The following is a 27,885-nucleotide window of genomic DNA, read 5'->3' on the forward strand; positions in this document are numbered from 1 at the left end:
CCGCCGCAGGGTATGGATCCCGTAAAAGTCGCGCAATCAGTGACCCGGTTCAATTGCGATGGTTCGGCCGTGCTCCGGGTCTCGTCGGTGGTTTGAGAGCCGCGACGAGGTTGTAATTGTTGAGACCGTATGACTAAGGTGGTCCGATCTGCTGGTGGCTGGGATGTGGATACTATGTAGTGAGCTGTGCTCCTCACCCAGAGATGTAACTTACACCTTTCAATATTACTGGTAACCTATTCGCTTTATCAGTAATGGTTGAGGCGCATCACCTATGATTTACTGCCTCTGGCGCTAATCCTTTCTGGGGCAACCTGACGCCCCACTGCCGCAACCACTCAACACCCACCACACCACCCGCCAGCTCCAGACATCGTCAGCCGCCCATCTATCTACCTGCATGAGTCAACAGCCTCATCGCGTAGAGAGCACAGAGAAAATATCTAATTGATCAAGAACTCAGTAAAATTATAGACAACAAGTCTTTAATGAATTCTATGTCGCCTTTTTATTTTCTATTCAAGAACCCGGGGAAACTCCAGACATTAAGCCTTTAAGCTACTACATCTCTCTCTTCCTTCCATTCTCCATCTCCATCTATATTCACAGCCGTCACTCTGGCTTCGCGCATTTCTCACTTCAACCAAAGCATTTATTCTCATCATGATTGATTGCGCAACTATCCTTCGACCATGTAGCTCTTGTTACCCACAGCTACCTGCAAAACCAATTCCCAACACTACCAAAAACTTCATCACCGTGGTTCCGAGTCCTAAAACGCCCCCAGGCAGGGTAAATCCCGCCTGGCCGAACACCTCTTTGATGTACGTCCCGTGTGCTTTGCCAAAAACTTACGTACAAGTGAAATTTCGGGTTCGTTTCTCTCATCAAAGCTTCACCTTCGGAGAGTCACATCCCGCTAAGAATCCCGTAGGCAAGTCCCGAAAGGCTCGCCCACTAACCACGAACCCCAGACACCGATCCCTGTCCGGATGTTACACTCGTCACGAATTGTTGCACGGGCCGAAAAGTGAAGATTAGAAAGAAAAAAAAGGGTTGGCAAGCGGCCAAAAGTTCGAAATCCTGTGGCCCCCTATGTATTGGCGGTTTGAGCCCTCAGATGTCGCCTTTATCAGGGAGACGCCACCATCCCCTCATTGCGGAAAGAAAGGGTCATCCATGGAAGTCATTTTGCCGTCCAAGGAAACCAATTCACCGTGGACATCGGCGGATTGCAACTCGTTCTATGAGAAACGCCGTTGGACACCCTGGCCAGCCATGACCGGTTGATTGGGCATGGGGGCACCCATGCCATAGGGGTTCATCTGGGGGTTGAAGGGTTCGACAACCTGAGACATGAAGGCACTGTGGAGACCTTGCTGTTGCGTAACTGGGCAGTCCTTGTGTGCGAGAAGGAGTGTCTTCAGGTTGACCACTCCTTCTCTCAGCTGGGTGATCTGCGAAGTCAGAGCATCGTTCTCGGTGCTGAACATCTCCACCTTGGTCTGCAGGTTGGCAAGCCGCTGCTTTTTTCTTTGACGGCACTTCATGGCAGCAGCACTATGACATGTCAGTAACCACGGTTCAATACATATATTAGAATTTCGAGTAAGACATACCGGTTTCGCTCAAGGAAGTTCTTGCGTTTCTCCTCATCCGTCATGTTGGTTTTGGTTCCGTTTTCATCATACTTCATGTTAGACTCGTCGGACATATCCATGTCTTCAGGCATAGTGACAGCCCCGCTATTGGCCTTGGACTTCTTGTTCAGGGGTGCCTTTGCGGGAGCCTCATCGGCCTTTCTTCGACCATTTGTGGCAGGCGGGCTCTTCTTACCCTTGCCTCGTATATTGGGTCGGGTCTGGTCGCTATCGTCCGAGGCGACACTACCTTCGCTCACACCGCGAGTGGAACCGATCCAGCCACCACTGGCGATCGACATCTGCGGCGAGGTGTTCATATTCTTGGGCACAACAGGGGCTGCGTGTGCGTGGCTCGTTGCGCCCGAAGTCACAGCAAACTGGTTCGTTGATTGGGTCCCGTTCCTGCCCTAGGTAAGCATGAAAAGGCCGTTAGCGGCGTCGTCGTCGTGATGGTCAAAGGGACGGGATGCGGGCTTCGTCTCAGACTTGACAACCACAGCACCCTTGGGGATCTCTTGAGGTTAAGACGTTATGCGGAGCCTGTTGGGATTGTCCGGACGGTCGCTGAACACAGTTTGTTTGCTCTCTCTTGGCAGCCACGCTCATAGCAGTGCGATGGAAATCTATGGTGCTAGGCGTCGCCCCTCCACTGGCAAGCTGGGCAAAGAGGGCTTGGGAGTTGGGACTGGGCGCAAGGAACATAAACCCGCTGCCGCCGGGAGTCAAACCCGTCCTCAAGGAAGATTCGTTAGGTGTAGGGAAGCGGTGCTAAGGGTTTGGCGGCTTCGGCATTGGACGCGACCTCTGATTTCACGAGCGGCTCGGCTTTTGCGTCGGTCGGGGCATTTGCGAGAGGCTAGACGTAACGATAAGCTAGTCGTAAGTAGGACGGACGGTGACGACGATATTGACGGAGATAGGCGATGAGGACGGAGGCACAAGGCGGGGACGAAGACGGCAACGGTAGGTGGATGGGGATGACGGGAAGCGATGACGTCATGGCGGAGAAACAAGATGGCAGGATGGGGTGGAGGGGTTGGGGGTTCAGGGGTGGATTTCTTCGACTGATTTGGGGACTTCGACTCACCTCTGGCTGAGACGTCGGAGGTTGGAAAAGACGTCAGAGATGACGTGGAGGCAGCGAAAAAGAAGGCGCAAAAAAGAGACAAGGACCGGGGTGCCGTCGCTGACAAAATGCCGCCTCGAGGAGGACGGGGACTCGCACTGTGCTGTCGGTGCTGTCGATGGCATCGTCCGATTTCCCCCACCTCAACCCAACTGGCTTGTCGCGACGACGATCACTGCGGCGAGTTGCTCAACTGGGCCGACCCGCCCCGTGTGCCTGTGCTTTGTATTTGCTTCTGTGCATCTTGCATCGACCGGCTAGGCTCGCTCGGACGAGATTTCAGTCGTAGTCACAGCAGGTTCTCCAATCTTTTGGTGCCGCCGTCTCATCCCTCAAGCGCTTTGGCCTTGGTCGGCTTCACGATGCTGTCACTATTGCGACAGGTACTGTACAGGTCTCGGAGCCGAAATACAATGTGTGAAAGCGCCTGCAAGTCCAAGGTTACAATGGAGACTCCCTCTTGAATATCTGCCCCATAAATACCGGCCGGGGGGACCAGTCGTTGCTCCCCCGATGATGTAGAGACCTCCCGTTCCTGCGGTGTATCAGGTAGTGGAAAGAGCTCCGGGAAGTCGGGCCGGGCTACTATACTCAAGCGGAATACGCCTCCTTTCAGCAAATATTGTAAGATTTGGACGAGTTTCTGGTCAGGGAAGTTGGAGACTGTTAGATTGTGGCGCTTAACAACGTCTTGGATGGCTTTCTCCTTGCGCAGGGCGGCGTTCTTATGTATACTCAAAACCCGCCTGCAAGAAGGAGAGCAGTTGACGGATTTCCTATCCGCCCTGGGTGTACTGCATATGGCGAGAAGCGATAGGCAGGGAGCTACGTCTGGGGTGGGTGTACAGCTGGAGGATCTAAGTAGTGACCTTGGCATAATTCATTGAAGAGACGAAGGGACCGTGGCTTGGAGATAATATGCATGGTGAGAGGCCACAAGGCCAAGGAGCATTGGTGGGGTAGCCGTTTCGCCGATGTTTTCCCGACTCTGGCTGAGTTGGGCGCTGGATGTTCCGCGGAGTAGCCTTTGTGGGACTTGTCACGACCCCCGTTCCCGACGCGATGACCTGCACCTTATCAACCTCCCCAGAAGTTTCGCCACACGGCACGTCGATGGGCGCTTTGGTTTCGCGCTACAAACGCCAGCCCATTAATGCAAGCTCTCTGTGGCAGGCAGCAGGAGATGAGAGCTAAGTTTTCTGAAGCACTGTATGACAACGAATCTTCGAATCGGGGCAAGTTTAAGACCTGCACTCAGGGGAGCCCAATGTTGGTCGCGAACCGGGACAGAGTTGAAGCTCGCAAGGGCGACGAAGATGAGGTTGACCACGAACTTGAAGAGGAGTTGTGGGGTTCTTGGCTGCTACGAGCTTAATACAATACTAACGAATCTTAGTTTCATTGTAAAGACGATCAAAAACCACTACGTCGACAGAGATGTTAGCATGTTGCGTCCAGCTGGGCCATGTCTGTAACTGACGTCTTTCTAGGGAGCTCTCAAATTTCTGGTTCAGTGGGAGGGCTATGAGAGCAAGAAAGACTGGACGTGGGAACCAGAGGCCAATCTCAAGTATGTATTAGGCGCCTCTACTTTATCCTGCAGTTTTCTCATTAGCGCATTTTATTCAGGGTGTCAGGCGAAGAGATTCTCAACGAGTATTTTAATAAGATTGGTGGAAGACATAAGATCTTCAAGGTATCAGACAAAGCGGCTCAGACCAGAAAGCGAAGACGGGGAACAAATAGCACAACTAACACGACTGCTAAGCGATTGCAAGGGAACGAGGCGCATTTGGCTGATAAGACTTCATCCGCGACTGTGAAGAATTGGAGCCCTCCTTCAGGGTCATGGGAGGATGAGATTGAGACAATTGACGCGTGTGAGGACGGCGGCAATGGGAAGCTGGTCGTTTTTCTTATATGGAAGAACGGCGAGAAGACCAAGCATGACACGCAAACTATCTACAAGAAGTGTCCGCAGAAGGTAGTTCATCCCTCCCTCACCTCACCAGCTCGTCGGTTTCCTTGTTGACACGAAACAGATGCTTCAGTTCTATGAACACCACATTGTCATGGGCTGAGGCCTGGTATAGGGGCACGAGCTATGCCGTGCCGGTCCCGACCTAGCTAGGCAAGATTGACCTTCCCGTCTGCTAGCTACTACCGCCCTGCAAACGAGAGCTCTGCTTTATAGCTGTAAGCTACCCTTAGCTTAGCTCCTTCTCCTTTGCTACTCCTTAGTCTTAGATAGACCAATCCACCGCACCCTTTCGTTGAACAAACCCAGGGCCAGCCCTTCACATTGCGGCGCTGACGACTTATATCGCAATTGCCTCCTGGATTCCACCAACAGGGCTTCAGATGGTTCTTGCGCCAGAGCTTCCACTGAGCGGTAGCTTGTAGGTTGCCAATGGGTTCCCACGTAGGCTCAGAGTAACCAACCGACTTCACTAAAGCTTTCTTGCGCCTTATGCCTTCCTCAGTCTTCCACTGCTCATCTAAAATGCATTCCACATGCCGCTCCTCTTCGCCATCAACTAGGATGGGTGCCGGTTGTGTGTTATCTGGTCTCTGTGAGGGCAGGTGGTCTGTCGGCGCTGGGCGTAATAGGTCAACGTGAAAGACCGGGTGAACCCTACCAGGTACGTTCAGCTGATAGGAGTGAGAGTTGACTTCCCGGACCACTTGGTATTTGGCATGTAGTCAGTCCAGCTTCTTCGATGGTCTTGTGGTCTTTACGTTCTTCATATTCAGATAGACCCAATCGCCTGTCTTGTACCTTGGGGCTGCTGTGCGGGACTTGTTGGCGAACCGTTCTTGCTTCTCCTGGGTTGTGGCGATGGCCGCCTGTGCCCATTCTGTAGCGTCTTGCAATCGTCTGATAAAGTCCTCAGCGAGAGTTTCGCCCTCCTTCTGCTTTCCTTCAATCATGCGGTCTGCTACCAGGCGGATCGGTTCATTGTGGTAGCCATGCATAAAGAAGAATGGGCTCAGGCCTGTTGAGGATGCTTCTCGGTTGTTTATACTTGCCATTGCAATTGGTAAGAGGTCCAGCCAGTTATCCTGAGTGTAGGTAGCCCAAATCCGTATAATCTTCTCGATCTCCTGATTCATACGCTCTGTAGCGCCATCAGTCTGAGGGTGATATGCTGTTGAGAGCCGTTGTTCAATCTTGAGAAGTTTGCAAAAGTGCTTCCACAAATCACTCACAAACTGCGGCCCTCTATCACTAGTTATTGCTGTCGGTATGCCATGAATTGGATAGTGGCGTTCAAAGAGCCTCTTTGCAACTGCCTCAGATGAGATGTAGTCCATTCCCTCTAGCTCTATCCCTTTCGTCAGGCGATCAGTGACAACCATGCAATTTGTCGCTTTATCCCTCCCGGATGGTGGTAAGTCTGTAATGAAGTCGATTGAGATCTCTCCCCAGATGCGCTCAGGGACTGGCATTGGCTTGAGGAGCCCCTTCTTGGTGTCTCTCCAGATCGTATTCCTGCCGCAGACCTCACAGTTCCTCACAAACTGGCGCACATCTGCTGCAGCTCCAGGCCAGAAGAACTGCCTCGATAGAATAGTATAGGTAAGGTCTCTGCCGGGATGTCCAGTAATATGGGAGTCATGAATATCCTGAATGATCTTTGTGCGAAGGGGTTCTAAATTTGGAATCCAGACTCGATCGCGGAAACGAAGAAGACCTCGCTCATCCACAGTGCACTCAGTGATGCTAACAGTTTTCTCCTTCTGAAGGTGGGTAGGCAAGTTTCTTTCGTCCCTAGCCACACACATTGTGAGTTGTCGGTAGAGTTCATCCTTTCGAGCTTCGTGCCATAGGGTCTGTAGTTCTTGGTCTTCAAAAAGCCGTACTTCCTCTTCAAAGTTGATTTCCTCAGGTTTCGCCGGGACTCCCATTGATGCAATGTGCACACTTTTGAGGTGTTCGGACTGGAACATCTTCATGAACCTAGCCTTCAACCGTTCGTCGCTACCATCTGCTGGGAGGTCCTGTCCCCTACGAGACAGGGCATCAGGACGCCCCAAGCTCTTGCCTGGCCTCCACTCCAGAGTGAAGTTGAACCTGGCGAGGTACTCGGACCAACGCACTTGCCTCTCAGTAAGCTGCTTCTCAGAATAAAAGTACCTTAAGTTCTTATGGTCTGTAAGAATCGTAAAGTGCTTAACTGCCTGCAACTCGGGCTGCCATGCTTCAAGGCAGCGTATAATAGCAAGGAGCTCCTTATCGTGGATGGGGTAGTTGGCTTCAGCAGGAGAGTGCTTCTTCGATAAGTAAGCAACAGGGCGCCAAATGCTATGGTCATCTTTCTGTAGCATCAGTCCTCCTGTAGCGTAACCAGAGGAATCAGCCTCGACCATAGTTTCTCTCTCCGGGTCGAAATGCGCGAGGATTGGGGCCGTAATGAGCATTTCCTTCAGCTTGTCGAATGCTTCTTCACATCGGTCGTCCCATCTGAACTGAACATCCTTCTTGGTTAACTCGGTCAACGGTCGAGCTATATCCGAAAAGTCTTGGATAAAGACCCTATAGAAGTTCACAAAGCCAATGAACCCACGGACTCCTTTGACTGAGGTTGGTGTAGCCCATTCCCTAATTGCCTTGACTTTCTCGGGGTCGACTCGGATGCCAACCTCTGCCTCGATCAAAAAGCCCAAATACTTGACAGTCTTGACCTCAAATTCGCACTTATCGATATCAATCTGGAGGCCAGCATCCATCAATCTTTGTAGAACTCGGCCAACCTTCCTCCTGTGGTCCTTGAGGGACCCTGAGGAATATACTAAGACATCATCCACATATGCAGAAGCAAAGTCATCCAAGTAGTCTTGTAAGGTGCTGTTGATGTAGCGTTGGAAGGCGGCGGGGGCTCCAGTCAACCCAAATGGCATGACTCGGTACTCAAAGGAGCCATATCTCGTGCGAAAGGCCGTTTTGTGTACGTCTTCCTCCGCTATCCGTACCTTATTGAAGGCAGCGATGATGTCGAGTTTTGTGAACCACTTTGCCTTTGCGATATTCCTCAAAGTTTCACTCAGAAGCGGAAGAGGGTATCGGTCCTTCTTGGTAATGCTGTTCAACCCTCGGTAGTCGACGCAGAAGCGAATTCCTCCACCCGGTTTCTTAACCAATAGGACTGGGGCAGCTGCTGGGGAGCTGCTCGCGCGGATGAACTCCTTGTCCAGCAGCTCAGTGAGGATTTTTCTTAAAACCAGGAGCTCCTCTCTTCTCATGCCGTACAACGGGCTCCAAGGGAGGTTCTTCTCATTTCCATCTTTGTCCTTCATAATCTCGATTCGGAGGTCGATACCGGGTCGTAGGGGCGGGAGTTTGTCGGCAAGTTGCCTGCTGAATGCCTGGAGCCACCGGTGGTAATGCTCTGGAAGCTTCTCTTTTGGGTCCGTCCTTGTCTTCGGCCTTAGGGCCTTATCGATGTCCTTCAGGGTGACGGAGAACACTCCAGTGCCCTGCCGCCTCTTGTCTCGTCGTACCTCTGCCATGAAGACTGATGCCATCACTTGTTTGACCTTCACGTCTGGGACTGGCTGCTTGGCCCGATTCCATACCTGCACACCTGAGGACCTAATCGTAAGGCAGCCCTTCTTTGCTGAGATATGTACATCCTCATCTTCCATCCAAGGCTTCCCAAGGATAATACTATAGTTCAGCTTTGGGACCACATAGAAGAAGATCCTTTGGCGCTGGTGACCGTCGATATCAACTGACGCGTAAGTGACTGTGTCAATCACTGTATTGGGGTCGCCAGTAGCGTTCTCGAGTTTCCGAGGAGGAATGGGGATCCGTGGCAGCTTTAAGGAGCGGAAGAGTTGATCATTTATAGCAGCATAGCAAAGACAGCCGTAGTCGACCAGACCTGTAGTGAAGTCGGTTCCATTAAGTCTGATGTCGACTAGGAAAGGGTCTCCATCCATCTTTGCTCTGCCATCTCTTCTCCATTCTCTCTGAGCTGCCGCGTGCCCCTATTGCTCATCTCCAGTGGTCTCATTCTCACTCTCCTCGTCCTCGAATGCTGCTTTAATGACGCGAGGCCTTGCTGATGTAACGCTGACATGTGTCTGCGAATCCGGGCGTAGGGGTGCTGCTAATGGGCATGTGAGGATTCTGCAGTCGTCTCTCCCACAACGGAGGCAGCGGTGCTCGCGCCGTCGCGCGTCGATCTCCTCCTGACTAACCCACTTGGCTCTCTTCCCCAGGAGGGTTTTATCCTGAGGTCGCTTCGAAGGATACCCATTGAGATTGTTGTTCCTCCTGGGCCTCAAGGCATTGACCTGCATCGAGCCCGGGGGGGTCGGGTCCCATTCCATCATGTCCTCTCTCTTAGCTTCCGGTTGGGCACGACTGCCAGGGGCAGCGGGTGAAGGGGCCCTCGGTTGACTCCTGCTGCTGTTCGACTTCTTCCACTGACCAAGCAGCTCCATAGAGTTGCTCAACTCGTCACACTTCGTTGCAAGGCCGACGTAGGAGCTGATCTCGGCTCGGTTTACCGGCACAAGCATCATCTTCAGCTTATCGTTCAAGGCATTGCGCAAGTATGAGATTTTGCTATCATCGGGCCATGCTTCCGCATTTGCATTGGCAATCTCTCTCTCGAATCGGGGGTAGAAGGCGGCAAAGGACTCGTTCTCTCCTTGCTTGAGGCTGTGTAGTGCCTGAATAGCCTTCTTTTCGCGGTCCCGGTCTCCATATAACAGGTCCAGGCGATTGAGAAGCGAGGCAGGGTTGGCCTCAGGCTTTTTGGTCTCGATCTCCACAAACGTGGTGACATCCTCCTTTGCTCTTCCCGATAACCGAGAGTACACATACTTGAATTGTGACATAGAGCTGCCCAGTGCATCGCCGTCTTCATGTAGCTTGTTCTCCATCTCCAGCTTCCATCCACGCCATGTACTCTTCTTTCCTTCGTAAAGGGCTGGATCGGGGAGTCGAGGGCGTGGTCGTCGAGTGGGCTTCTGTTCGGGAACTGGGATGCTGACTTCTTCTTGGGGTGTCGAGGTACTGAGTCCGCTCGGCGTAAGGGGGGTGGTATTGGTTCGTCTGTCGTGGACTGCAGTTTCGACGGCTTGCAGCTTCAATCTAAATTCTTCTTCGTTCTCAGCTAGAGTTCTTCTGAGCTCTGCGTTTTCCTCCCGTATGCTCTTGAGCTCTTGCATTATAGCTTCGAGGGTGATGATCGAGTGGGCGTGATCCATTCTGTCGGCTTCTAGCTCAAAATCTTCAATAACAAAATAATAAGTACTCCAGATATGCAAATAGAATGATCTTTGATGTATGTGAACGGCCTCTAGTAGCTGGATTCCAGCTATCTAGTCCAGGATGCTATTTACATCAAAGATGAAGAAGAAAGAAAGAAGTTCCCAAATGCCCCTGAGCTGTGGAACGATTTCCCGTCCCTGGCGCGCACGAGCCTCGTACGTCTTGCGGCACAGCCGCAAGGATATGGGCCCTGGCCCGTGACACCTAAACTTTAATTTCTAGACTGCTTCTAATAGGTTTTACTATATCAGTATCGTCGGCTATTTTATTAACAGTAAAGGCAAAAAATATAATATCCTTCTTAGACTGCTGCGCCTAGTTAGTCTATACTCTGGCGAGAATATAGCCTTATATATTAAGGAGGTAATTAATTAATATAAAATAGGCTCTAAGCTTGGATACTTTATACTTAATAATACTAAAAGTAATAATACTTACCTAGAGATACTTACTAGGTAGTTCCCAATAGATATCAGCCGGCGCTGCTTATATTATATAGGCCATATTATTAACCTGGTTATCCGGGCTGTTATCTTCAGCTTAAATATTAGTAAATTCAAGGCGGAGCTTTATAGGGCTACAGATGAATTCAGTTTCGAGATTTAGGCTAAGAAGGGGGCCATTAGCAGACTCTACAACCTTACTACTTATATCTACTGGACGGACCAGCGATAACAGGCACTTCGATATTTACAGACTGAACTTACAGAAGACGATACTATATTTATATTAGAGATTGTTATTAATAGCAAGATATACTGGAACTCTATTTATATTATAATTAAATATAGTATATATATATATCTATCCCTCACCTCTATTAAATATTTGCTGACCCGGAATCGGATTATTCTAGTACTTAAATTATATAGTACTATTAAGCTCTATTAATCTTACTAGCAATAACCCAAAAATAATTCCATCTACTATAACCTAATAAAGGATTTCCTTAATACTATAGACTAAGCTGAACTAGAGTACTTCCACAACTTCCTAAAGCTATTTTATATCCTTATAAAGACTATAGAGGGTAACGCCAGTAAACCAGGCGCAGAGGGCGGGTATAGTGCTATATGGGAGACTCTTAAGATAATAGACTATCTATTTATCAAATTTAAGCAGGCTGCGGAGAAAACTCAATTTAAGGAGCCCTTCTATTTTAAGTCGGGAATTAACTGCAGATAGAAAAAGCTTAAAGACTATTATATCAAAACGGACTGTATATCTATCTACCGAGCAGCATTAGCGCTTCATTCATCCTATAGATATAACTACTTTAAGCGGTACTGGAAAAACGCAATAGATAGGCCATAATAGTATAGTAATATACAGTCCGCTGTAGGTGGCCTATTCGATAAATATATTCAACAGGCTGAAGTTAAAACTCAAGCTCAAGCTGGGCTTTTAGAAAATAAAACTGATAAGATCGAAGCTGACGTTAACAACTACAGCTCATTTGGGAAGAGGTCAATCCGTTCATTAAATACACAACGAAAGAAGGTCAAGACAGTTAGCGACCTTAACTTATTCCAGACACAGCCAATTTACCCCCAAGATCTCGACGTTGCAAACCCTCTTAAATAGTGGAACCGATATCAATTGGAATATCCAGTCTTATATCGAATAGCGCTAGATCTATTCTCAATTCCTGGCATAAGTGCTGAATGTAAGAGGGTGTTTAGCCAGACAAAAAAGATAATCACCGACGAGCGCAATCAGCTAGCACCTGAGGTAGTCGAGGCAGATCAACTCCAAAAGTACTGGCTAATAAGAGGGCTGGTAGTGTAGTAATTAATGCTTGCGTACGAAGAGCAAAGGGTTTCAGTGTGTATGGTACTATTTAGTGAACCCCTTTCAGCAGCACGGTAAAAAACCTCGGGATCACTGGATCAGACTGTCAGACCTAGACCGACCGGGTCGCTGAAGCCAGGCAGACCTAGACCGACAGACCGGGAGCCTCGACAAACCCAGACCGACAGACCGAAGGGGCCGGTCTGGGTCGGTCGGTCTGTTAGCCACACTGGGTACGCGTTCCACATGCTCATGTTCAATCAACGCGGTCGAGACCCACTTGCTGCAATGCAACTTATCTCGATGTCTGTTGTGAGGGACATGACTCCCCTTGTCTAGTGTCAACGATGACCCAACAGATCGGAGGTTTTTCTGTGCAGCGGAAAGCAGAGAAGATGTCGGCTCAAGGGTGGCACAGATCCGGTCATGACGCTACTTGACTAATACACAGGGTGTTGGAAATGGTAGCTCGCAAAACGGCTAAAATGCCTCATTCACAATCACCGCGGTTCTGCTGACGAACTTCTGCCATGAATAAGGTCTCAAGATCTACCCGGAAAGGTTCTCGCGGTGGAAGATGCCAAGGATGCATGCGCAGATGCTGCTGTGCACAGGATCACATGAGCTAAGCCGTCCAACGGTCTCGCTATTTTAGTTGCAACTGCCCCGTCTTAGCCGGGTTCGGTCACCTTGAGGCTTGACCTAGGCTTGACCTACCCTCTTTTCGACGCTGACTTCTTCGTCCGACTCGAGATGGGTGCGCAATGTTCTCACCAAAACGGTCGAGATCCAGGAGAATGGTGTGAGAGCCAAGGAGCCGTGCGGTTTTGGGACGCCACTCAAGCCTCGTATCAAACCCCCTGCGCTAGGCTCTCGGGATGCGGATGCTAATCTGGATGGCCAGAAATCCCAGATTTGGAGTCCGGGCGATCAATGAATCTGCAGCTTGGTCTGCAGTCTGGTCTGGTTGCAGCCTGGTCTGTCTGTTACCCGTTACCAGGTTTGCCCTGACAGATAGGGACCATGAGACCCACATGTTGCGTTCATCAGATTCAACAATGATCTGGCATACCATCCCAGCCCAGGATCTGGAGATCCACCACCAGTTCTACGTGAATGGGTAATTGCGTCATGACGACAAAACAAGGGTCCAAGGGTCAACAAAACGTTCAAGGGTCTGAAAAACGCCCAAGCGACAGAAGGATTCAGGAATAGAAACGTGTGCGCTACCACATGGAGAGACACAAGCCATCTTCAGCCAGGCTCAAGCCAAAACGAAGCTGACAAGTGGCAAATTCCATGCTACGCAAGTTGGGCGCCGCCAGATTAGGTGCCCCCCGCGATGAAACCCGTTCCTCGGTGAACTTATGCTTCGAGTTAGTGAATGAAGACCTCTTTGGGCACAAAGAGGTACCCAAGCATAATTACGCGGTGCTCCAAGTACGAAGGTTGCCGGCATATGTTTTGTTTGTTAGCCCCATAAGGCCAGGGTCCCTTGATAGGTAATTTTACAGTGTAAGTCCTTTAAGAGGCACGGTTGGCTGCTTACATAAGGTACATCCCGTGCTCTTATTGGCTGACTGGCCAGCTTTTGCAGGTCCTTATGCCAGCAGCTCTCATCAGTCCGTCTCAAGGGCCCTTGGCGTGCATGCCGACTACTCCGCATCAATACACAGGCTTTTCCTTATGGAGCCTCCGGGATGTGGGGACCCGCTATTTCGTCTCCACGTCCTGCTGCGACAAGGGGCAATCTCGAGTGACACGCACATAATAGGTACTGACACACACATAATGTCACACACACACACACACAACGGACAAGGCGGCAGCCACCGCAGTAGGGCCGAAATAGTGTTTGCACCACGCGAGTCAGCCACATGGAGTGGCCTGAGGAGGGCTTGAAGGAGGCTTGAGTCCCAAAGGGAGACTTGAGGGAGGCTTGAGGAAGGTTTGAAGATGGTCTGCACATGTCTCCTCCGTAGGAGTGGTAGTAATTAGTAGTGGCAGTACTACGTAGCACTTAGCAGTAGTAATAGAGAACTAGGAGTCCAAATGGCAGTCATACCAAAGCGCTCGGCTCTCATCTAACCAGTTCATTGGGCTCTGGGCAATCCAGCTAACGCCTCTGCGGGGACGGTCCGCCGCCGTCTAGTGACTGGTTTTAGAGTTTACCTGTGCTCACGCTACAGATTTGGACAAGGGGAGACAAATGAGAGACCAACCATTTGGTAGTTTCTGTCTTCGCATGCAGAGCACCGGCGGAGCACGCCTTCGCGAGATTCGGGCCAAGAGGGTCCGACCGTTCTGCTAATGCGTCAGTTGTGTACATGAACGTGCGAAGACGAAAAAGCAGGCTTCTCATCACCCCTGACCCCTCGAGATCTGGTTCTTACCTCTTATAACACTGCTTGTTCTTTACTTTTTTCTTTTCTTGCGCCAGCTTCCATGTCCGTCCGCAGCGCCAACTTGCCCTCATTCCTTTCATTGTTCCTGATATGCCGCTGGCCATTCCAGCATGCTCACCTTGCTCCCTGACAACTTTGTGCTGGAGGAAGTGACAACAAATGACTTGATCATTGCGTCTCTTGCCTGGGGCTTCACCCTGGGCATCGGCTGGCTGACGGCATGGTCGGCCATCCAGCAGACCGCCAGCGCCTATCGTCGACGCGGTTTTGCTCTGCTGCGCAACCCATACATCTGGATGATCTGGGGCGAGATTTCCGTTTGTCTTGGGTTTGGCATTATTTGCTTCATGTACATTTTGGGCGTCGTTATGCCTAGGTAAGTGTCTCGAGAATACATCCATCTGTTGTGTCTCTAACATCGCATGCAGCTTCGCCTTCTACTTTTGCATCCGTACGTCTATTAACCCACACATCTTGGTTGTATCCAGGTCTGTTCTTAAACTAACATCGCTTTTCCACTCAAGTTACTTTATGGGCCCTTCAGGTTCAGTTCCTCCTGCAAATTATTGTCAACCGATGTGCAATCCTTTTGCACGACCGGACTTTCGTCTGGCGAGTCAAATATGGCGTCGCAGCTTTCATCACCGCTATCAACATTTCCGTCTACTGTATCTGGATTCCCGCCCGGCTACAGATATCCGAGTCGTATATACACATCAACGAGATATGGGATCGCTGTGAAAAGATCATCTACCTCCTTGTCGATGCTTGTCTCAACTTACTCTTCATCCGCATCGTCCGATCGAATCTGGTGGAATTGGGACTAAGCAAATACGACAACCTGGTCAAGTTCAACATGTTCATCATCGTTTTCTCCCTGAGCATGGATGTTCTCATTATCTCCATGATGAGCTTGAAAAACACGTTTGTGTATGTCCCCGTCAATCCTGCCGCTTGGGAGATTTTAACCGTGGCGTCTGCCGTCTCAGGTACATGCAGTTTCACCCGCTCGCTTACATTGTCAAACTCAACATCGAAATGTCCATGGCCAGCCTCATCGCTAAGATCGCTCGGCAATCAGGACATTCTCACGGATCCGACTACAATACCAATACCGGCACGAGATCCCGAGCAACCCGAGCTGGCGATACTACATTAGCGAATAAAACACAAGATAGAGGAGAACGCCCCAAATCGAAGGCTTGGCCAACTGTCACTACCGCTGTGGAAATGCATGTCATGGACGCAAAAGGGGCTCCGGCAACAAAGGCAACACGTGGGTTTAGCCATGCAGACACCGACATGTTACTCGACGAAGCACCCTATTCCGTGCAGATTCAAGGCGCCTATGCCGAATCTTCCCAGGTGTCTAGGCTAGGTGCAGAGGGTTCTGTGAGCAGTCGTGGCTCTGGTCTGGATCCTGTGCCGTAAAATTATAAATATAGAAATAATAAATTATAACATAGAAATAATACAGTTCTCTTGTCGTAACCCAGATCGCTGTAAACTATGCGCTTCGAAATTCAACGCGTGTGTTATCATACTGGAGATGACGCATCCTCGAACAATACCTGCCTAGAAGCTTTATCCGAGAAGCTATTTCACGAGCGAGGAGTAAGTAAAGATGAATTTTCTATGTCTGTGCCAGCTAAGTTTCGTCTAGATCATCTTCGATCCTGTCCGCCGCCGTATCCGCTGTTTCGGCCATATTATTGACAATACATTTCCACATTGGTGTATCCAGTTTAGTGGCGTAGTTCGTGATGCGGAGAAGACGGCCTGCCGGCGATGGTGTGGAAGCAACTGTGGCCGGTGGTCAAAGAACGCGTGATGCATCTGTTCCGCACTTCACTGAATGAAGGACAGCTACCAGACCAGTGGAGGAGCGCCAAGATCATCCCGCTCAAGAAGACGGACAAGGGCGACTACGCGCTCGCAAAGGCCTGGAGACCGATCTCGCTGCTGTCGACGCTGGGCAAGGTGCTCGAAGCAGTGGTGGCGGACAGGATCTCGTACGTCGCCGAGACGTTCTGGCTCCTGCCTACAAACCACTTTGGGGCAAGGAAGCGACGGTCGGCAGAGCAGGCACTGCTGCTCTTCCAAGAACAAGTGTACGAGGCGTGGCGGAACCGCAGGGTGGTCAGCCTAGTCAGCTTCGACGTCAAGGGCGCGTACAACGGTGTATTCAAGGACAGACAGCTACAGAGGCTGGAAGCAAGAGGCATCCCCAAGAAGCTGGTGCAATGGATAAGCGCGTTCTGCTCCAATCGCACAGCCAGCTTCGTGGTGAACGACTACACGTCAGAGCAACGGGAGCTGCCGCAAGCCGGCCTTCCCCAAGGATCGCCGCTTTCGCCTGTGCTTTTCCTGTTCTTCAATGCAGACCTTGTGCAAAGCAAGATTGACTCGAAAGGCGGTTCGATAGCCTTTGTCGACGACTACTCAGCCTAGGTCACGGGGCCGACGGCGGAGGCGAACAGGGACCGCATACAGGCCATCATCGACCGGGCACTGGCGTGGGGGAAACGCAGCGGAGCGACGTTTGAGCATGACAAGACAACAATTGTCCACTTCACGCGCGTAGCTGAACGCACCAGCGAGGCGCCGTTCACGATCAATGGAGAGGAGGTCAAGCCGAAGGCGAAGGCCAAATTCTTAGGAGTAATCATGGACACGGAGCTCAGGTTCAAGGAACACATGGCCAAGGCCGCCACGAAAGGTCTCTTGGCAGCCATGTGTCTAAGGAGACTCAGGAAGCTGCCACCACAAGCTGCCAGACAACTCTTCGTCGCAACCGTTGCCCCAGCCATGGACTACGCGTCGGTCGTATGGGCGCATGCGCGCGGCGAAAGGGAATTGAAAGAGTTTAACAGGGCACAGAAAATAGGAGCGCGTCAGACGGTGGCGAGGGCAGTAGCTGAAGCGGAAGCCAACATCCAAACAGTACACGAGCGACATGCTCTGGCTGGAATGAAGCTGTACATCAATATGCACACGCTGCCAAAGAAGCACCCGCTAGCGACACTCAAAGTATCAGTGAGTCGAAGGTACATCTCGCCGATAAAGAGACTGGCGCTTGCCCTCGGCGAGAGCGGAATCGGGCGGATGGAAACAATCGAAGCCTATGCAGCACCGCCGTGGCACGCCCGCGTGTCGTTGGTGTGCGAGGTAGAACGGAAGATGGCGATAGCGGCAGCCAATAGTGCCGAAGACATCACCATCACGACCAGCGCTTCGGACAAAGGAGGAATGGTGGGCATGGGAGGCATCATCAGCCACAGAGCAGCAGGGCAAGCGAACAGAGTCGTGGCCAGGTACTCGGTCACCCTCGGCTCTCGAGACGACCAGAACCCCTACACGGCCGAGTTGGGGGCGATAGCGATGGCATTGCGATGCATGCCTGACGGACTACGGGACCGAAGACTCACTCACTCAATTTATTTCGCCCGGTGGCTGATAACCAATAGGGCACTAGTTGCTATTGTACATATCCGTTTCCCAAGCTTTGTCATGATCTCGTAAAAGCCCATACAGCGTCCAATTTCTGCTTTTGCCTCTTCGTTTTCCATCTCTCTGCTCGGTCTCGTGGGGTTTGTATTATTAGCAAGCGAACTTGAAGGCTATTCTCCAAGTGTTCAGAGTCCTATCTACGGCGGCTGAAGCGGTGCCTGCTGTCCATGGCACGAGGTGTTTGATGTAGGGTGGGTTAGTAAGAAAGGGTAGGTGAGGTTTTGCAATCTGTCTTCAACCTTGCGTGTTGTCCAGTCGCCCTGTGGCTATCGCAAATCGTATAGTCGCGCGGACTGCGTCCATATTTGGCGTCCATTTTGCGTCATCTGACGGTGACTTTCCTCCCAGGAAAAAAGAGATATTTCCTCTTTGTGTCGCAGTGCACTGCAACATTGCGGCTCGGTGCGCGGTCCATTTTCTGCATCGGAAGAGAAAATGCTCAACCGTCTCTATCGCTTGTCCACATGCGCATTGCTGTACGTGCGCCATCCGGGAAATCTACAACCACATCCGACGGCTGGGAAAAGGCAACAACAGTATTAAAATGATCTGGGTACCGTCCCGGGACGACGCGTTCCCCTTGGGACCCAAGGCGAAGAGACAGGCGCAGAGAGCAACCGAAGCAGGACGTACGGCAGAGACGCCGCCATACCAAGCTCGATCGACGCGGACAAGACTGGCGAGAGCACAGCTACAACAGCACCAGGCGCTACCGGACAGAGTGGGCGGCTTCTCCAAGAGGGTTGACAAAGCGCTACCAGGAAAACACACAAAGGTGCTATACAACGGACTGAAGAGGCGCGAAGCAGACACGCTTTCACAGTTACGCACGGGAATGGCGAGGATCAACAGCTACCTGTCGAGGATCGGCGCGGTGGAATCAGACTTGTGTGATTGCGGACGGGCAACCGAGACGATGGAACATTTTCTCTTTCGCTGCAGCAAGTGGGATGCACAACGCGAAGGCATGCGGCGAATCGGACAAAGCGAGATGGGAAACCTCTCATTCTTTCTGGGAGGAAAGTCGGCGTTGGACGGACCGAGATGGTCACCTAACCTACAGGCGGTGCGAGTAACAATCAAATTCGCGATGGAGACAGGAAGACTAGGGCCAAGGGAGGGTTGAACATACTAACAACCAGAACTAGAAAATACTAACACAACACAGCCTCATTTTGACAGACCACGCTTCAGCTGCTGAGGATAGGATGCTGAACACTTGGAGAAAATGGCCTTCAAGCAGGCCTGTCAGAAAGAGTCAAGCGAGGCCAAAAGAAAGCGATGCAGGGAGAGAAAGTGGGGCTTTACTTTGTGGTCAGGATTGAAGGTGGCAGAAATGTAAATAGCATAGCGTATTCCATGGCCCTATGAGATCCGTTCTCCCGGGCGTAATAAATCTACTACTACTAGACATGGGACCCTTGCCAGGCTTGGCAATGTTAGATCCAGATATCTTCTCCCGAGTAAAACATAAGTCATTGTTAACATGTACTAACACCAGTAAAATAATGGCTGAATCACTTGAATCGCGTCGCGTCGCGTCGCGTCAGAAAGCCCCTACTTGCTACGCTTTCTTTCGTAACAATTATCGGTCATTGCTTTAATTATGGCGAACCACCCAAGCCAAATACCTGTTGACTCTATCTTATCGACCGACAACAAACCTGCCATGCCAGTTGACTGGAATCCAACCCCCGAGGAAGAAGCCCGCATCTTCAAACGGTGGAAAGGATTCACGCTAGCTGAACGATCAAAAGATACCTCGTCTTGGGTATTGGGATACGGCATTGAGATCCAGTCCGAGACGACGAGACGATGGATTTGTATGCCCTGTATCCGTCAAAGAAGCAACAACCCGCAACCCTACGATTCCAGAGGCACACAGAATGCAGAACATCACTTATGGAAGTCCCACCGTCATTGGGATCCGTCAGGAAAACGTCCGGCACCCTCTGTGATGAAGGGAGGGAAGAGAATGTTCTCTTCTATTACAGATATCTTCAATCTCAGCCGGGACGACCCAAAGGAACAGTCCCTGGCTAACAACCTAATTAAAAGCTTTGATCGAGAGCATTTCCTAAAGCTCGTTGTCAACTGGATTGTCGATAGTCAACAGTCTTTCCAACAAGCCGAAAACCCTCGCCTACGGCACATCTTCGAATATCTGAACCCTGCTGTAAAGGTCACAGACGCCCACATCTCGAGGCATACTGTTCGGCAGCTGGCAATTCAACACTTCGAGAAACACAAGACGAGGGTGAAAGGAATACTGAAGGAAGCTCCTGGGCAGATTCACGTTGCCTTTGACGGTGCTAGGAGCAGGAACCGGCATACGCTATACGGAGTCACGGAATTGTTCAGGAACGTCAAGAATGAGCCACAGAAAATCGTCCTTGGCCTTCCTGAACTGATCAACCGCCATACCGGAGAGAATATCGCGGCAGAGGTACTCGACGTCATTCGCTCGTTTGGCATTGAGGACAAGCTCGGCTATTTATTTCACTCTCGACAACGCTGGTAACAACGATACAGCGATGGAGATTATTGGCCGAAAGCTCGGCTTCAATCCTGTCCAGCGCCGGGTCCGTTACACGGGACATATACTCAACCTCGTTGTCGAGGCTCTACTCTTTGGAAAAGATGCCGAAGCCTTTGAAGAATCCCTCGTTAAGGGAGAGCTTCTTGCCAGGACAGCACACGATGAGTGGATGAAGAAGGGCCCGGTCGGAAAAGCTCACAACTTTGTTGTTTGGGTTCATCGATCGGATATATTGACCCAGCTGCTCAGGCAGTTGCAACGGGAGTATTTTGCAGCCTCCGAAGACCCAGAAATGCGGAGCCAGGGTCCACTGGATGTCCATCTCGACAACGATACAAGGTGGTTGTCCCAATATTACATGATCCGGCGGTTACTTAAGTTGCAGCCATTCTACGACGAATTTATTATCAAGGCGAAGAGACTTTTCCAAGAAGCGAGGAAAGGCGAGAGAGATGCCAAGTTGCCACCCTGCCTTGAGAAGAAGAGCCTTCTTGGCGACAATGACTGGGCAGTCCTTAGAGCCTTTGAGAGTATTCTTCACGACTTTTATGTCGTTGTCCAAGTCCTTCAGGGAGATGGTCAGTCCCGTAGGCGGTCGACTGGAGTTGACGAGACCTTCGGATCTATGACTGATGTGCTTGAAGCTTTCGAGTTTCTGCTCGGTAAACTTGAATAAGCAAAGGCCCTGATTCATCAGTATCCTGAGCCAGAGCAGTTCAGCTTCAATATTAACCTTGGCTGGATGAAGCTCGACAAATATTACCGTACTCTTCAGGATTCGCCTGTCTATTATGCTGCTGCTGCTTTACATCCTTCTGTCCGTTGGACATTCGACGATATCTGGAGTCAGGACCATCCGGATTGGATTCAACAGGCGAAGGACCTTGTCCAGACGCTTTGGAATACGGAGTATTGCAACCTGGAGGTCAGGGCTACGCTTAATGACGGCCATGTTGTCAAAAAGCGCAAGACGAAGCTCTCTTCCTTCGAGAAATATCGCGAGGATCATCGACGAGGCCAGTCACCCAGACCTCTGCCAATGATTTCGTCGGTAGATGAATACAACCGCTGGCAGTCAGACGTAAGTACAGCAGACGGGGATATTACAGATCCGGTCCAATACTGGATCTCTAAGCAATCCGAGTACCCCCGGTATCCCGTATGGCCTTGGACGTCATGAGCGTGCCAGCAATGAGCGCCGAATGCGAGAGGCTCTTTTCGGCAGTTGGCTTAATGGTTACTCCGCTTCGCAACCGCTTAGATGCTAGCACAATAGGGCTAATTCAAACTCTACGGTCATGGTTACGAGCGGGGCTCATAGATGAGTTGGACAACATATTGTTAGATGACGGCTTATTGCACGAGCTACTTGAACAAGGAGGAGACCAGGGCAGTGATATCGTGGCTGGCGATGAGTAATAATACTGCTGGGGGGTTTCAACGAATTTCAATCAATATCAATTCAATCAACGGCTGGCCTTCGTTGACTCAATCAACCGTTGAAATGCTGAATAAGCAGTTCAATCAATCCACGGAAGGGCCTCGTGGACGTTGATGGATTGATGAGCATCTCTGGAAGAAGATCTGCAACCTCAACAGAGTTCTGCCCCGCGGCGTGGAGAAGGGGCTGCCGCCGATGGATATCCATCCTCTGTTGATACACAGGCACCGTGATCGATCAACGTCTTGGCCACCCCCACAGCATTCACCAGTGCTGCCCATTCCAGGGCGGAATGCTGAGACGACGTGCTATTGCGCCAATAGAGAATGGGATTGACAATGCTGAAGAGGCAGCGACATATTCTGGCCAAGGCGGCGACGTCATGTTCATGCCCCAGGCCTTCAGCGATTGCTTCAAGCAGTTCGGTGGGCATTGCAAGAAGAGGCATCTCGTCAGTCGCCACAGACTATCGGCAAAGGTCGGTCAATTTGGCAACACACCTTCATAGGCCAGCTTTTGTGGACGACCATGTAAGGCAAATTCAAAATAATAGCAGGTGAGTCAACCGAAAACGTCGGAGAGGACGGCTACTGCTGGGGAAAAGTATGTTCACTGTTGGGAGCCCGCAAATCGGTACTAAAACGAGCGATACGTGAATCACTACTGTGATGGGGCCAACGGTCCACCTGGAGTTTTAATGCAGTAGGGGCCAGCAGCTAGCTTAGTATGGCCCTACTTAAGGCGTCTAGTCTGCCCGAGCAATTGAAACGACACGCTTTTTCCTTCTTTTACACTTGACTACACCTTTTTGTCGCATTGCACTCGTTACACTATAGCTGTCGCAGCAGCTCTTATCGATATTTTCCTTCCCTTCCTTTTTGGAGACGTCAGAAAGCAGTGGATCCATTGCCTCCTGCATCTCAAGTCCCCAGGTGACAGCCGAATTGTTGCTTTCCCTTGTTTTTCTGCCATCTCTAACTCCTACCCTACGGACGGGTGTGGTCCGCACTAAAGGACGCTCCCACCAACAAACTACTAGTGCTCAAACTGTAACTCGGCTAGTTAACTATCTGTTGGATTTGCGATGTGTATTTACGATAACCAACATATTACAGTCCGCCCAGGAACCGTCAGCGCAGGGGTGATGGCGTCGGACTTCAGGGGCAGATTCCGTCGAAACGGCAGCATGGATGGATTGGACCCGATTCTCTCTGTTGGTTTCTTTTCTTCTTGCGTCCACTGTCTCCGTGGGCGGTTTCCCCAAACGACGCCCAGATCCGATTAGAGTCTACGTGAAGCAACGATGCTGTGCCATCCAACGACGCCTCGACCAACATGTTTCGGCGTCTTCAAGCTGTGGCGCGACAAGGGCCACTGTTACATAGTGGGATCCCTATGTCAGACCCACGTTCAAGCGGCGTCACAATTTACATCTAAAATGTAAGGCAACTACCGACATCGGCAAACCCCTTTCGGACAGACATTTCGCTGCCCTCGGCTAGCTAGTTAGACCTATCAACAACAGCTCACATTAACAGCCACATCCTCCGTGGGCTGGCACAGGCCGAGACCCGAGGCTCATTTCAGCATGTTGAGTCTACGGTCGCAGTTCATCCGAGTCTGGATAAGCGCTAGCATGGTGTCTGGTCTTGGTGTCTGAGACAGCTAACCAAGGCTGTTGCCAGTCCCGGCCAAGCTGTGTTGTATTCTGGGGAAGCTATCTGAAGCTTGAGAGTGAGGGCTTGAACGTTGTCGCAGCCCGATGGTATAAAGAGGCCTTGTTCTCCTCGTCCTGGGAGTAAGTGCCTGTCCTCACTCACTCGACTCTCATTCCAGTCTACTTCTTCCTCTCTACTTCTTCATTCAAAGACTCTTCCACCTATCCCCCTAATACACACATCACATCCGTCAAGATGCAGTCCAAGATGCTCCTGGCTACCCTCCTGGCCACCGTCGCCTCAGCCGACAACTTCATGGCCCACCCCAACATGTAGCGCGATATCGAGGCTCGCGCCACGGCCACGGCCACCGGTATCCTCTCCGATGAGTGCCAGAGCGCCATACTCGACGTCTACAGCGACGTGCCAACCCCCCCCGCGGCCATCGTCTCCGACCTCCTCGAGAACCCCCAGACCGACCCGTGCAGCCTCTACACGTCCGCCAGCCTCAGCAAGGAATACGCCAGCTTCAGTTCTGAGGTCGTGTCCTGGTACGACGACAGCAAGGACGCTCTCTCCTCCGCCCTGTCCGAGTGCCCGGCCCTCAGCTCGTACGCCACCGGCATCAACGTCTGTGAGACCGGCAGTGGCTCCGGCTCCGGCTCTGATGCCACTGCCACTGGCACCAGCGGCTCCGACAGCGCCTCGTCCACCTCCGAGAGCAACTCCGACACCACCGGTGCTGCCTCGCACCAGTCCGGCATGGCCATGGCTGCCGTGGCCGTTGCCGGCTTTGTCGTTGCCATCCTGTAAAGGCCTAGTTACCTGTACAAAAATGAAGCTGAGAATTATGTTTCACCGTTTGTGGCACCAGCCGTCGAGCCGACTCCTTCGGAGTGCCATCAGATCTGGGGGGATTGGCTCTGAGCGATTTGTCATTATTATAGCTCCTTTTTACAAACACCCTTATTAATTGAGGCCCCAGTCATGTGACCCATCACATCGTTGTTTGTCTCTGTCTCTGCCAATGGCCGAAAGACGCAAACCAGGATGACGTCTTGGGCTGGTTTGCGGAATTGAGCGAGAAATTGTCGGCATTTGCAGAGGGCTACAAATCAACCCCGACACGTCAACGAAGACCATTAGCACAGCCCAACAAGGGACGGTCTGGGCGTCCCTCAAAACGCGATGGGTGGCCCGGTTCTTGTGGCTAACGCCACAAGAACCCTGAGACATGCGATGTCGGCGGATACATAGTAAATTACACTGAATCAAAGATGGTATGCTGTCTTAGACAATGACTAGATATGAGACTACAACATAACAAAGAACACAGAGCCACATAGTAATAAATAGCAATATCCCACTATTCATATCACTCTTATCACTTTATCTATCTCTTTTCTAACTATTGTAATACAGCAAAACAGCTATTACGAAGTGTAGGGACAGATGATCTAAGTGACGATAAGTTAGCATTATCATTATAGAGAATAGACAGATCATTTGATCATAATATAATATCTCTCCTAGTATACATTTGATGATGTTTTATGTATATTGAAGATATTATATATATGTTGTCAGCGTTGACGGCGCTGCAATAGCTTTAAATTCGGGTTCTTGTTTGTTGTTCCTAGTTGCCGTTGCCTATATTACCAAGGTCTAAGACCCTTACTTAAAATTGAGACCCTCGGTTATACGCTATTCCATTTCTATCACTAAAAAATGTGTGGCCGACATGGAATCCGACCTCGGAGAGCGTCAGCCACATCCTGAGGGCCACCTGTCGCATGTTGAGGGACGCCCAGACAGTCCCTTGATTTAGGGTGCTGATATACTTGACTATCATTCACCACAAGTTTATGACCTGTAGCTCGTCTAAGGAACTTATTTCCGCTCCTCCTGCTCAACCTTGGCACGGTCCTCCAACTCGACCTTGTCAATGCTTCCAGTCTCGATATCCTTGTGGGGGATGACCTCCTCCTGCATACCAGCAACAGCGTGCTCAAAAGCGCGGCCGCGCTTCTCGGGGCCAAGCATGGCGGTGACGATGATTCCCAGGGCAATGATAGCAGTGGCAACGCCCATGACGGGGCCGTATGCCTCCACCTTGTCGCCATTCTTCAGGGTCACGAAAGTCTTCTCAGCAATGGCATTGACGATCTGCGCAGAGGGAGACGAGATCATGTTGCCGATCTGGTAGGTGACACCGGGGAAGGAAGATCGGAAAGCAGGGGGCGACAGCTCGTTGAGGTGGATGGGAATGACACCCCAGGCGCCCTGGACGAAGAACTGCATAAAGAAACCCGAGGCGCTCAGGCTTCGCTCGCCCTCGGGGAGGATCCAGGCGGGGATGAGAAGTGCGGACATGAAGGCGGACATCATGATGGCTCGTCGACGGCCGATGAACTGGCTGAGGTAGCCGATGATGGTGCCGCCGACACAGGCACCGACCTTCATCATGATGGAGGCGCGAGAGGCACCGGCGTTGGCCAGCTCCTTCTGCTCGAGCATGAAAGTTGTGTAGGAGTCTTGCGAGGTGTGCGAGTAGTAGTTGAACCAGGTCATCAGGATAATGCAGTAGACACACATCTTCCACTCCTGGACGAGCATCTTCTTGCAGTCTCGCCAGAAGGCGCCGGGGGAAGATTGTTGTTTCTTGCCCTTGGCCTTGGCGTCGAGGAACTGCTGGGACTCGGGGAAGAAGATGCGGATGATGCCGATGAGGATGGAGATGCCGGCTGCGAGCAAGTTAGTTTAGATTTACACGCAAGCACATATACTTTGATAAGGGTCAAGTAACAATTGTTAAGTGACAACTATCAAGCTGCAGAAGGCAACTTACCGGCAATCCAGAAAACTGTCTTCCAGGTGTTGACTGCGCCACCGACGCCAAGATTGGCGCAGGCTGCCAAGACGTAGCCAAACGAGTACCCCTGCTGCAAAATGCCGGACATCAAGCCTCGAGCGTTCGCACTACACGGTATTAGAACGGGAATAAAATTTTCTCCAACCTTGGAGAGAGGGGAAAGAAAACACTTACGGGCACGACTCCAACGCCATGGCAATGGCGTTTCCGTACACACCGCCCATGAACAAGCCGAACAGACTTCGGACGGCAAGGAACTGGGAGAAGGTGGAGCTGTAGATGGTGGCAATCTGCAGGACGCCGAGGATAATCATGTTGAAGACCATGGGCCACTTGCGGCCCCACTTGTCACCAGCGAGGCCGAAGGCGGCGGCGCCGAGGGAGCGGAGGAGAAGCGTCAGGGTGATGGCCGTGGTGATGTTCGTCTTGGTGGTGTCGTAGTACTTGGCCAGCTTGACGGTCTGGATGGAGAGGGCGTGGAAGTCAAAGGCATCGGCGGTCCAGGCTGAGAAGCCGACGATGAAGAAGACCCAGTCCTTGGCGGAGAGCTGGGCCATCAGGCTGATGGGGTTCTGGATGGGGTCTGGGTCGTGCCATTCCGTGGCCGTCTCGCCGTTCTCGTTGACAACAACGACGCGCTGCTTCCAGATAAGGAGGTCCCGGAGGGATTGTTTGGCAGTGGCGACGATGCCCTTGGCGAGAGGGTCGGCAGGCTCGCCATGACGAACTTGACTTGACTCCATCACGAGGAAGGAAGTCTAGTGAGTAGGTAGAAAATATGAAGGAGGTGAAGAAGAAGAATGGAGGCAGGATGACCCAGAAGCAGCCAGTGCAAGCACCAGGCTTTTTAGACTTTCTGCAATCTTTCGGAGATTGGAGAAGGAAGGGGGATGGAAGCCTTTGACAGACTTCGAGAAGGAGACTGGGGTGCTTGATCTTCTAGAACTCTCTCCCTCTTGTTTTTGGGGGAACGGGAGCAGCCTTTTGTATTCTATGTCATCGGTACCGAGTGCTACGTATGATGGGCAGCCAACAAAAACCCCAAGGTGCAACCCCAAAGAGTTCTCGTTATCTACGAATATGATCCGGATGGAGTGAGACCCCTGGCAACGACGGTGTCAGCCAAGTTCCAGCAGACGTGGGGTAGGTTCAAGCCCAAGCAGGCATGGCTGGATTTGGGTGTTAGTGTTGGTTGGGGAAAAACCGGGATAGCGCGGGCGTCTGAACGGTGAAGCCGTGACGGAACTTCCCCGCAACTGAGGTAGCCAACATGAGTTGTGGTTGGTGATGATCTTGTAATACGGGGACGACAGAACAAGCGGGCCGGGCGGAGTCCGTCCGACGTGTGGATGGACCACGGAATGAGCATGGCAACATGCGGGGAAACACGGCTGGAAACCATGGATGCAGGATGAGACCATGGATGGATTACCGAATGAAATTAACGCAAGACGGAGATCCAATGCGGATCAAAGCGGATCAAGGTGTTGCTCTACGTTGCGTGTTGCTCAGGGATGTTGTGGAGGAGGTGGACTACAGTACTTGTGCATTGCATTGCACTTGGTCACCTTGTATGCGACATGTCTCACCGCACATCTCCTCATTGGGGAAACTG

General features: G+C 51.3%; 5 protein-coding genes across 5 annotated transcripts; 3 read left to right on the plus strand and 2 right to left on the minus strand.

Moving 5' to 3' along the window:
* Positions 1-1,244: 1,244 nt before the first annotated feature.
* Positions 1,245-2,266, minus strand: BGZ61DRAFT_523785 (uncharacterized protein; the record flags this gene model as incomplete). The annotated part of the gene is made up of 2 exons (XM_046252601.1): positions 1,620-2,266; positions 1,245-1,560 (listed from the first exon to the last, which is right to left on the minus strand). The coding sequence occupies exons 1-2, from the start codon at positions 1,958-1,960 to the stop codon at positions 1,245-1,247; spliced, it is 657 nt and encodes a 218-aa protein (XP_046095176.1). The 5' UTR covers positions 1,961-2,266.
* Positions 2,267-3,822: 1,556 nt separating this feature from the next.
* Positions 3,823-5,217, plus strand: BGZ61DRAFT_465952 (chromo domain-like protein). Its single transcript, XM_046247637.1, has 5 exons — positions 3,823-3,978; positions 4,166-4,208; positions 4,260-4,339; positions 4,399-4,753; positions 4,812-5,217. Exons 1-5 carry the CDS (start codon positions 3,923-3,925, stop codon positions 4,848-4,850), a joined length of 573 nt encoding a protein of 190 aa, XP_046095177.1. The 5' UTR covers positions 3,823-3,922; the 3' UTR covers positions 4,851-5,217.
* An 8,921-nt stretch (positions 5,218-14,138) lies between these two features.
* Positions 14,139-15,712, plus strand: BGZ61DRAFT_465961 (uncharacterized protein). Its single transcript, XM_046247638.1, has 4 exons — positions 14,139-14,626; positions 14,679-14,701; positions 14,775-15,180; positions 15,240-15,712. The coding sequence occupies exons 1-4, from the start codon at positions 14,361-14,363 to the stop codon at positions 15,679-15,681; spliced, it is 1,137 nt and encodes a 378-aa protein (XP_046095178.1). The 5' UTR covers positions 14,139-14,360; the 3' UTR covers positions 15,682-15,712.
* Positions 15,713-23,413: 7,701 nt separating this feature from the next.
* BGZ61DRAFT_567974 (uncharacterized protein) lies at positions 23,414-24,311 on the plus strand (the record flags this gene model as incomplete). The annotated part of the gene is made up of 1 exon (XM_046255984.1): positions 23,414-24,311. A coding segment is annotated over exon 1 (528 nt), but the record flags the coding sequence as incomplete, so codon positions are not given.
* Positions 24,312-25,215: 904 nt separating this feature from the next.
* BGZ61DRAFT_510694 (major facilitator superfamily domain-containing protein) lies at positions 25,216-27,013 on the minus strand (the record flags this gene model as incomplete). Its single annotated transcript, XM_046252073.1, has 3 exons — positions 25,216-26,142; positions 26,247-26,377; positions 26,445-27,013. 3 exons carry the CDS (start codon positions 27,011-27,013, stop codon positions 25,289-25,291), a joined length of 1,554 nt encoding a protein of 517 aa, XP_046095180.1. The 3' UTR covers positions 25,216-25,288.
* Between the last annotated feature and the right edge of the window lie 872 nt (positions 27,014-27,885).

This window comes from Ilyonectria robusta (assembly GCF_021365365.1).
Source record: "Ilyonectria robusta strain PMI_751 chromosome Unknown BGZ61scaffold_46, whole genome shotgun sequence".
Lineage (NCBI taxonomy): Eukaryota > Fungi > Ascomycota > Sordariomycetes > Hypocreales > Nectriaceae > Ilyonectria > Ilyonectria robusta.